At 35.9% G+C, this 10,564-nt stretch overlaps 1 protein-coding gene across 2 annotated transcripts; it reads left to right on the top strand.

The window, feature by feature from the left end:
• Positions 1–874: 874 nt before the first annotated feature.
• On the top strand, positions 875–8,245 carry LOC149875839 (uncharacterized). 2 transcript variants are annotated; one of them, XM_090076132.1, is made up of 5 exons: positions 875–946; positions 3,921–6,941; positions 7,198–7,263; positions 7,525–7,581; positions 7,739–8,245. In XM_090076132.1, the coding sequence occupies exons 2-5, from the start codon at positions 3,950–3,952 to the stop codon at positions 8,056–8,058; spliced, it is 3,435 nt and encodes a 1,144-aa protein (XP_089932258.1). In that variant the 5' UTR covers positions 875–946; positions 3,921–3,949; the 3' UTR covers positions 8,059–8,245. The 2 variants fall into 2 exon arrangements, with proteins under 2 accessions (XP_089932258.1, XP_089932259.1); XM_090076133.1 differs by having other exon boundaries at positions 908–6,941.
• Positions 8,246–10,564: the final 2,319 nt, after the last annotated feature.

A 10,564-nucleotide genomic window follows, 5' to 3' on the forward strand; every position in this document is an offset into this window, starting at 1 on the left:
AACTTGATACCATATTTTAATTACTGTAACAAAACTAGACGTCATCGCGTGAGAAAATAAATGTTTATGACACATAACCTATTTTTTTGTTTTTTTTTTTTCTTCTCTTTTTTCCTTTTAATCTCTTTTCTTTCGTCCAAAAAGCGTTTTGATTTTTGCCTCGCCACAAGCGATGAAATCGATAAAAAAACCTGCTCGGACATTCTCAATTCTCAACAACAAAAGCAATCAAAGTTCTAGCTCTCGAGCACGTGCGCCAACAGGTTGATGAAACCGTTCAAATATGCTCGATCGCTAGAATTTAAAAAAAGAAACAAGCCAGAAACAAACCAAAATAAAAAAAAGCCAAAAACAAAAATGGACATCTTTAGAACGCTTAAATTTTATAAAATATTTTCCTCTGCGTTTTTAACCAGCTAAACTGTCGTAAAGTTTTTTCGGTGCAGTTCATTTAAAAAACTTAGTTTTCAACTTTTAAACGTTTTAGACTTCTCGTTTAAGGCAGTCGAAAGAAATGAGTCGACTCACTCTCTCTCTCTCTCTCTCCCTTTTCGGTTTTGTTTTTGTTTACTTGTTTTTGTTTTTTCTTCGTTTGCCTTCGTTTGCCTTTGTTTGCTTTTGGAAAAGTTGTCGCCATGCGAGACTTAGTTTTTTTTTGGCTCAATTTGTGATTAAGTGAAGTTCTAGTCTTGAAAGTGTGCAAAGTGTGGGCCAATCTGGTGGCTGGAGTGATGACACGTGAATGCTGGAAATTCCAGACTTTGAGCGGATTCAGCGTACATAGAAAGAAAAAGTAACATTCACGTGGGTCTCTCCTAAGCTTGCCATTGGTCGGTCTGCTGGCCTTAAGTACCCCCCCCCCCCCCTCAACGTCACGTTTGCTCAACTTTCTCGGTCTTTGGCGCCCAAAGAAAGCTCGAGGAAGGATAAAAATGGCGAGGTTTCGGTACAGCGTTTTCTGTTTTTCCTATTTGTTTTTGTTTGTTTGTTTGTTTGTTTCGTTTGTTTGTTTATTTATTTAATCGTTTTTTTGTTTGTTTCGTTCGTTTGTTTGTTTGTTTCGTTTGCTTCGTTTGTTTCGTGATGTTTTGTTTTCCCTTCTTGATGGCACAAAACAGAAGCAAACAAGACTTTCGGTTATGTTCGGTTATATTCGGTTCAATAAAAGTTTGTTGGTTTCTGCACAACAACAACAACAAAAGTCCCTCTGTCCCTCAAAAGCAGTTTCTCCTCTGTCCAAAAGAAGAGCTTCTTTGTAATCGATCTTGTCTGAATGCAGCTCTCCTTTTGCCTATAGGTTTTTATTCCAACCCTTTTGTTGTTGTTAGTGCCATGTTGTTGTTATTGTTATACTCTGTAAAAGCAGTTGTTGCTGTTGTACTTGTTTGTTGTTTCTAAAGACACTGTTGTTGCTGCTGTTTGCGCTGTTAGTAATCACCCACTTGGCTTGTATTTTTGTTTTTTGTTTTTTGTTTTATTTATAAACACTCTCTGAGTAAGTTTTTATGCTTGCAATGAGTGTTTGTTAATGTTCACCCACTTTGCTTGTTTATAATCTATTTTATTTTATCAACACTCTCTGAGTCAGTGATGGTGTTGCTGTTGTTTTTGTTAGAGCTGCAATGAGTGTTTGTTAATGTTCACACACTTTGCTTGTTTTGTTTTTATTTCTTTATTTTATCAACACCCTTTGAGCCAGTGATGCTGTTGCTGTTGTTTTTGTTATAGCTGCAATGAGTGTTGTTAATGTTCACCCACTTTGCTTGTTTTGTTTTTTTTAATTTATTTATTTTACCAACACCCTTTGAGCCAGTGATGCTGTTGCTGTTGTTTTTGTTATAGCTGCAATGAGTGTTGTTAATGTTCACCCACTTTGCTTGTTTTGTTTTTATTAATTTTTTTATTTTACCAACACCCTTTGAGCCAGTGATGCTGTTGCTGTTGTTTTTGTTATAGCTGCAATGAGTGTTTGTTAATGTTCACCCACTTTGCTTGTTTTGTTTGTGTTTTTGTTTTTGTTTATCAATACCCTTTGAGTCAGTGATGCTGTTTCTGTTGTCGTTGTTATAGTTGCAATGAGTCTTATTAATGTTCACCCACTTTGCTTGTTTTGTTTGTGTTTTTGTTTGTTTTTTTTTCATCAACACCCTCCTAGTCAGTGATAGTGTTGCTGTTGTTTTTGTTATAGTTGCAATGAGTCTTAATAATATTCACCCACTTTGCTTGTTTTGTTTGTGTTTTTGTTAGCTTTTTTTTCATCAACACCCTCTGAGTCAGTGATAGTGTTGCTGTTGTCGTTGTTATAGTTGCAATGAGTCTTATTAATGTTCACCCACTTTGCTTGTTTTGTTTGTGTTTTTGTTTGTTTTTTTTTCATCAACACCCTCCTAGTCAGTGATAGTGTTGCTGTTGTTTTTGTTATAGTTGCAATGAGTCTTAATAATATTCACCCACTTTGCTTGTTTTGTTTGTGTTTTTGTTAGCTTTTTTTTCATCAACACCCTCTGAGTCAGTGATAGTGTTGCTGTTGTCGTTGTTATAGTTGCAATGAGTCTTATTAATGTTCACCCACTTTGCTTGCTTTGTTTGTGTTTTTGTTAGCTTTTTTTTCATCAACACCCTCTGAGTCAGTGATAGTGTTGCTGTTGTCGTTGTTATAGTTGCAATGAGTCTTATTAATGTTCACCCACTTTGCTTGCTTTGTTTGTGTTTTTGTTTTTGTTTATTAACACCCATTGAGTCAGTGATGCTGTTGCTGTTGTTGTTATTATAGTTGCAATGAGTGTTTGTTAATGCTCACCGACTTGGCTTGCTTTGTTTGTTTTTTGTTTTTTGTTTTATCAAAACCTTGTGAGTCAGTGATGCTGCTTTTGTTATTTTACTTGTAATTAGAGTTGTTACTGTTCAGCCGCTTTGGTTGTTTTTTAATCTATCTTATTTTATCACCACTCTCTGATTCGGTGATGATGTTGCTGATGCTGTTGTTGTTGTTTTACTTGCAATGATAGTTGTTACTGTTCAGCAACTTTGCTTTTATTCGTTTTTGTTTGTGTGTTTGTTAGTTGTTTTTTTTTTATCAATATCCTCTGAGTCAGTGATGCTGTTGCTGATGCTGCTGTTGCTGTAGTTGGTTTTTATGCTTGCAATGAGAGTTGTTACTGTTCACCCACTTTGCTTGTTTATAATCTATTTTATTTTGTTAACACTCTCTGAGTCAGTGATGTTGTTGTTGTTATTATGCTTGCAATGAGAGTTGTTACTGTTCACCCAGTTTGCTTGTTTTGTTTTTTTATTTGTTTTGTTTTTTTTTCTTTTTTGTTTTTGTTTTGTTTGTTTTTTTTATCAATACCCTCTGATTAAGTGATGCTGTTGCTGTTGTTATACATGCAATGGTTGTTGTTACTGTTCAGCCACTTTGCTTGTTTTTTTTAATCTGTTTTGTTTTTTCAACACTCTCTGAGTCAGTGATGCTGATGCTGTTGTTGTTATTATGCTTGCAATGAGAGTTGTTACTGTTGTAGTTATGTCTGTCATTTGTCCTTGTTAGCAAGTTCTATTTGCCCTCTCTTGCCTTTTTTCAACACAGTTTCTTTCTTTGAGTCATATGGTTGCGAGATCCTCTCAAACTCCATCTCTTTATTTATTTGTTTCTTTTTTTTTTCTCATTCTCCTTCTCATAATAGCAATCACTGTTGCCACCATGCATGTAATGCTAGTTGCTCTCGTTCTTCTTCTTTTGCTAGTGCAAGCTTTGTTTCTTCTTGTTGCTCTCTTTACTTTCTTCTTGCTCTTTTGCAGAGGACTCGAAAAAACACAGCTCTTCGCTGTAGTTGTGTTTCTCATCAATCCACGCAACATTCCAGGATTGGATACAGGCAGAAGAAAAAAAACTCTCACTAACTGTTTTCTTTTTTTTTTAGCTTAAACCGTTGCAAACAAACACCTGAACATGTCTTCTTCACAAGAAAACAACTCTGTTGTTGCTTCTTCTCCAAACTCTAAAGCAAAAAAAAAGAAAAGAAAGCAGTCACAAGAACAGAGAGACTTAAAGCTCAAAAACAAAGTCAGGGCCGCATTAGTTGCAGCGTGTGGCTCCGTAAACAGGGTTGTACCTTTCTATGGTACCAAGAAGAGGTACGCTGTTAGCTGTCCGATGCCTTTGTGCAAACATTCGTCCACAAGCATTAAAAGACACTTGACTAAAAAAGATCATTCTTGGACTTTGGATGAAGCTTCCATCTTTTACTCTGCAATGGTCAGGAAGTTTCAGCATGCTCGTCTCGAACGCAAGTCCGGCTGTCCAAAACCTTACCCCTGTTTGCAATGTTGGAAGTATTACGACCGACTGGACATACACTTGAAAGAGACTCATTTCTACGATTCCAAGATGATCAAACAAAAGATTGCAGAGGCAAAGCGATACGACAACGAGAAGCTCTATGTCCCTCAATTTATTCGACCTGCCTTCTTTGGTATTAAGCCAGTAGCTGAACAAGCGTCTGCATCAGGCTCTGCATCCTCTGCTCCTGGGCCTTCCTCCTCTTTTTCTTCTCCGGTTCTTTCCTCTGATCCTCTTTTAAGCTTGCCCTCACCAGTTGCTGGTTCGTCCGAGGCTCCTTCTGCAAACCAATGCACCTCTGTAGAAAACAAAGAGCTGAACACCGAATCCGTCCTTGACTCTGATTTCGATTCCTTAGAGCACTTGGTTTCCAGCTCCTATGTCTTGACCGAAGAAAAGAGACTCTTGTTTCAGCTGGACAAAGATGCTTTTCACTTTTATTACCAGTCAGCAGATGAGCTCTTCAGAGACTTTGAAAAGTGGCTTGTGGTAGCCAACAACAACACTTGGTCACAAGCAAAAATCTACAAAAATGCAGTTGTGGAAATATTGACTTGTTGTGACAGCACGTTGACGCTGCACCCAAACGCCCTCACCAATTCCAATGTTTTGGAGGATAGATACTTCTCCTTGCACTTTAAGAAAATTCAGCTCAATTCCAAGCTGAGTGAACTTGACCAAACAAAAGCCATGTCTTGTCACACGTTGTACAACCGCCTCGTCTCCCTTTGTCTCCTGTTTCGTTTCAGTGAAGCCAGAAACGTCTATTTCGGACTTTCTCATGAGGCCATCCGACGTTTGCGCTGCAAGGTGGATGAGTTGCGAAAAGTGCTGAGGCCCTTTCGTTCTTTGAGGAGGAGCCTTGTGAAAAGAAGAAAAAGCATCAACATCATCAATGTCAGTTTGCTGACCGAATATGGCAAGTCTGCATACGTAAGAGACTTAGTGGAATCGATTAGAAAGGCGTCTCTTCCGCTGACTAGAGACAATGCTGTGTCTCTACGAAACCATCTTCTGCTCTCTGTCACTGTAATTAACAGTTTAAGAAAATCTAACATTGCTCTTTTAAACATTAGAGACTACATGGCTGCTGAGAAGAGTGAGTGTGGATATTGCATTGTGCAAGAGCGCTACAAAACAGCATACAAGTACGGAGCCAAAAACATTCTAGTGCCGAACGACTTGAAAGTGTTGATCGATATTTATTTGCTGAGATACAGAGACCTTCTTGTCAACGACTCTCACTACATGGCTGCAGACACCAAGACTGTTTTGGAGTTGAGCGACTGCTACAGGCCCCTTTTTCCTTCGGTGAGAGCCAACAAAGACGAAGGTGTGACACTAGGTGCAACTAGAGTGCCTGTTTACCAGATGGGTTCCTCTGCTATCACCTCTAGCCTGACGTCCTGCTTCAGAAAAAGCCAAGTAAACATTCCCATGAAGCGTCTTACTCCCACTTGCATTCGCGGTTCGATAGCCACTTACTTTGCCAACAACAGCAAAGAAGATCGCGAGCGGTTTGCTACACTCTACATGAAGCACAGCAGACACACAATGGATAGCTTTTATGTGTCCCAGTGGAACGCTGCAGAGGAGTTGCGCTTTGCCCTGGGCATCGGACAGTCCTTCGGAGTCATAGAGTCTTTGACTGTTGAAAAGTCTGAGAGACCACCAAAGGAGGAGAAGGATGTGATGGACTGGCTCCGAACTAATGCAGAGGAGTACGGTTTTCATGATGTTGAGGACATTTTTGAGGAAGATTCAGACTCCGGTTCTGACTCTGAAGAATGTGCTGCTACTTTCGGTTGTACCACAGTGGTTCCATTTTCTCCAGCTGTAGAAAACAATGCTCCTTTAGAGGACAGCAACGAACATGTTGTAGATTTCTTGTGTGAACCTAGCTCAACTCCTGTTTCGTCTGTTCCTTCTGAACAAACAATCGCTGGTCCAGTTCTTGAACTATCCTCTGCTCTTGCACAACTAGTTCCTAATGAACAAGCTGTTTGTATGGATGTAGATCAGACTCTAGCTGTTCCTGTTGGCACAGCTTGTTCTCCTCTTGCATTAACATTATTTCCTGATGAACCGGATTTTATTGAACACCATGCACAACTTTCTCCAGTTTACTTTAGTGAGCAAGTGGTTGCCAAACCTGTTTCTGCTGCTCCTGCTGAACAAGTTGCTTTCAGTCCTTCAAAAGAGGTTTTTTCTGTTCTGCTGGAAACAGTGTCTAATGTTGCTTCACAGCAAGATAATCTTATGGCTGTCACACGTGTTTTCCATGCTCCTCCTGAAGCTGCTCTTCTTGAACCTGCTCTTCTTGAACCTGCTCTTCTTGAACCTGCTCATAAGCAAGTGGTTGCCAAACCTGTTCATGTTGCTCCTTCTCTGCAAGTTGTTTTTAATCCTTCAAAAGAGGTCTTTTCTGTTCCTCTGGCTCCTAATCTTGTTGCTCGTCAGCAAACGATGGCCAAACCCAGTTTGTTTCTTTCAGCTGTTCCAGTCCAACAGGCTGGTACTGTTCTTGAAAAACAGCCCTCACCTGGTGCTGTTCAATCTGTTGGTAGTCTATTTAGCCAAAGTCTTGCTTGTACATCCAGAGGTAAATTCTTTTTGATTTTTGATTTTTATGCAAATCTCAACACGCTTTCAAAAAATAAAAATGCCCAAATTAACTCCTTGCCCTATTGTTATTGTTAAAGCTGTAAAAAAAAAAAAAAAAAAGAAAAACAATAAAAAAAACAAAAAAAAAACAAAAAAAACAACACAGAAGTGTGTATGTATTTGTTGCAGGACTAATTCTGTGATTGCTTAAATGTTTACACAAGTGAATGATACTAAAACTGATTATGTTTTAGAAGTAAAAGATCCAAGAAGAAAAAAAATCAAGTTGGAAATGCCATCTTTTACTCAAGAACACATCGGTAATGTAAAACCTAATTTATACAAACATATATAAACACAAACCTCTTCTTGCACAATTTCAGATGGTTAACTGTTAATAAAAACTTGCCATCATTGCTAAGTGCACTTTTAGAAAGTTGTGTCTACCCGATTTCTAATGATGAAGTTAGAAACTTCACCGTTAGAAATCATGCACAGCTTGTTATTATCTCTAACACTTAGAAACTGTTGATGGTTTTTTTATGAATTAGAAAAATGAACATGGTTTTATTTTATTTCAGGATCAACTCAGCCAAGAACAAAGGAAAACAAAGCAGAAGTTAGCCAATGCCAATTAGGTAATCTTTCAAAAACCAGTTGTTGCTATCAGTGCAAACAATAAGGTCAACAAAAAAAAACAAATAAAAAAACAAAATTAATCTTGTCATGCTTCAGAACCAAATGAATATTCGATTTAATCTCTTTGTGTTATGACTTGAGTTTGTAAAATTTTAGATGAAATAGTTGAAAAGCTGAATGCTTGCCCTGGCCACAACGAATGGTTCAACACCAGAAGTTTTCCACGATGTGCAGCTTTGGTGTTGGCATACATCTTGCAAGACGTGTTTACAGATGTAAGCTCAAGTTGCTCGTACAAAGATTACCTTGGCATCTTGGCAAATCATAGCAGTGACAAGCTCATTCATGTCTTGCAAAAGTACTCCTACCGAAGCCATATTAAAGACAAAATTAAAAACATGAAGCTAAAAATTCAAAAAGAGGGTAGTTTAGAAAAGTTTGTTCAATATGGCAATATAGTGAGACCATTTATGTAGTTTAGAAAAGTTTGTTCAGTTTGGCAATAAAGATGGGCCTTTTGTGTAGTTTGTTTTCTCTATGCTTTTGCAAATATATTTATCTGTTTCGCTAAATACATAATAAACAAGAAGTTCTGTTAAACTGTTCTCACATTTCTTATTTAAAGATAGTTCAAACTTTTTTTATCTTTAAAAAAAAAAAAAAGTCGTTTTGTTATTCTGTTAACACTTTTAATAGAGTTGCATTTAGAATTATTTCTGATGTTTTTAAGAGTTTGTTAAAAAGCAAATTAATATTTTCTGTGATGTTAAACTGCATAAGTGAAATTTAAAAAAGGAAAACTGCTCCAACCATTTTTCGGAAAAAGAAATCAAAAAGTTCCTTATTTTAAAAGATCTAGACATCCATTTCTTCTTCAGCAAAATAGCGAGGCTTTTTTTATGAACTCTTACTCTCTATTTTTTCATATATTTACACAAAGGATTTTATTTAGTTCAATGTAAACATACATAGAAGTATATTATGTTTTTTTTTTGTTTTTTTTTTTTTTTATGGTGTCTAACTTTTGTTTCACTTCTATTTTATTTTACGTTTATCTTGTATTTTATCATGCCTTATTGGTTTTTGCGTTTTGTGATGTCAAGCTGCGTAAGCTAAACTTAAAAGAGGAAAACTACGCTAACTTTTCTTTGAAAAAATATTCAAAAAGTACCTTAAAAGAGAAAGCACACGAATTTAAAAAGTTGTATCTTGCCATCCAATTCTTCTTCTGCAAAGTAGTGAGGCTTTTGCTCTCTAACTTATCTCTATTTACGCAAAGGGTTTTATTTCAATGTAAACACGTATAAAAGAATACTTTGTTAAAAATAATGTTAAAGGAGTTGCGTAAAAAAAACGTCTGAATAAACTTTCTTTACAAAAAAAAACAACTAAGAAACAAGCGCGCCTAAGAAAAACCAGATCGCGATTCACTAAGTCAATAGACGAAAGAAACAAACTTTAAAAAGTCTTTCTAGACAACAAATTCTATTTTTGGCAATGCAGTTTTTGTATTTATGCAACCTATCTTTTGTTTCACTTCTACTTTATTTTACGTTTACCTTGTATTTTGTCTTGCCTTTTTGCGTTTTGTGATGTCAAGCTACATAATCTAAACTTAAAAGAGGAAAACTAGGCTAGTAGAATATTATGTTGTTGGTTTTATATGCAGCCTAACTTTAGTTTCATCTATATTTTGTTTTGCGTTTATCTTATATTTTATCTTGTCTTTTTGAGTTTTGTGTTTTGTGATGTCAAGCTACATAAGCTAAACTTTAAAGAGGAAAACTACGCTAACCTTTTTTTGAAAAACTATTCAAAAACTACCTTTAACAAAGTAGCGGGGCTTTTTATGCACTTTTACTCTCTAACATACCTATATTTGCGCAGAGGATTTTATTTAACTCAATGTAAACATACGTAGAAAAATATTGTTACCCGTTTATTTTATGCAGCCTAACTTTAGCTTCATCTGTATTTTATTTTACGTTTATCTTATATTTTATTTTGTCTTTTTGAGTTTTGTGCTTTGTGATGTCAAGCTACATAAGCTAATGTTAAAAGAGGAAAACTACGCTAACCTTTTTTTGAAAAACTATTCAAAAACAACCTTTAACAAAGTAGCGAGGCTTTTTATGCACTTTTACTCTCTAACATACCTATATTTGCGCAGAGGATTTTATATAACTCAATGTAAACATACATAGAAAAATATTGTTACCCGTTTATTTCATGCAGCCTAACTTTAGCTTCATCTACATTTTATTTTACGTTTATCTTATATTTTATTTTGTCTTTTTGAGTTTTGTGTTTTGTGATGTCAAGCTACATAAGCTAATGTTAAAAGAGGAAAGCTACGCTAACCTTTCTTTGAAAAACTGTTCAAAAACTACCTTAGACATAATCTAGATTTAAAAGAGGAAGACTACGCTATTTTTGCTTTGAAAAAACTTTCGAAAACTACCTTAATCGATAGAGATAGCACACGATTTTAAAATGTTGTATCTAGTCATGCACTTCTTTTACACCAAAGTAGCGAGGCTTTCTATGCACTTTTACTCTCTAACATAGCTATTTTTGCGCAAACGGTTTTATTTATTTCAATTTAAACATGCCTAGTAGATTATTATGTTGTTGGTTTTTTATGCAGCCTAACTTTAGTTTCATCTATATTTTATTTTGCGTTTATCTTATATTTTATCTTGTCTTTTTGAGTTTTATATTTTGTGATGTCAAGCTACATAAGCTAAACTTTAAAGAGGAAATTTACGCTAACCTGTCTTTGAAAAACTATTCAAAAACTACCTTTAACAAAGTAGCGAGGCTTTTTATGCCTTTTTACTCTCTAGCATACCTATATTTGCGCAGAGGGTTTTATTTAATTCAACTTAAACATACCTGTTAGATTATTATGTTGTTGGTTTTTTATGCAGTCTAACTTAAGCTACATCTATTTTTCATGTTACGTTTGTCTTATATTTTATT

The sequence above is a fragment of the Hydra viridissima genome, unplaced genomic scaffold (assembly GCF_058129835.1).
Source record: "Hydra viridissima isolate aposymbiotic clone 2 unplaced genomic scaffold, HvirCarnegie_v1 scaffold_142, whole genome shotgun sequence".
NCBI classification, from domain to species: domain Eukaryota; kingdom Metazoa; phylum Cnidaria; class Hydrozoa; order Anthoathecata; family Hydridae; genus Hydra; species Hydra viridissima.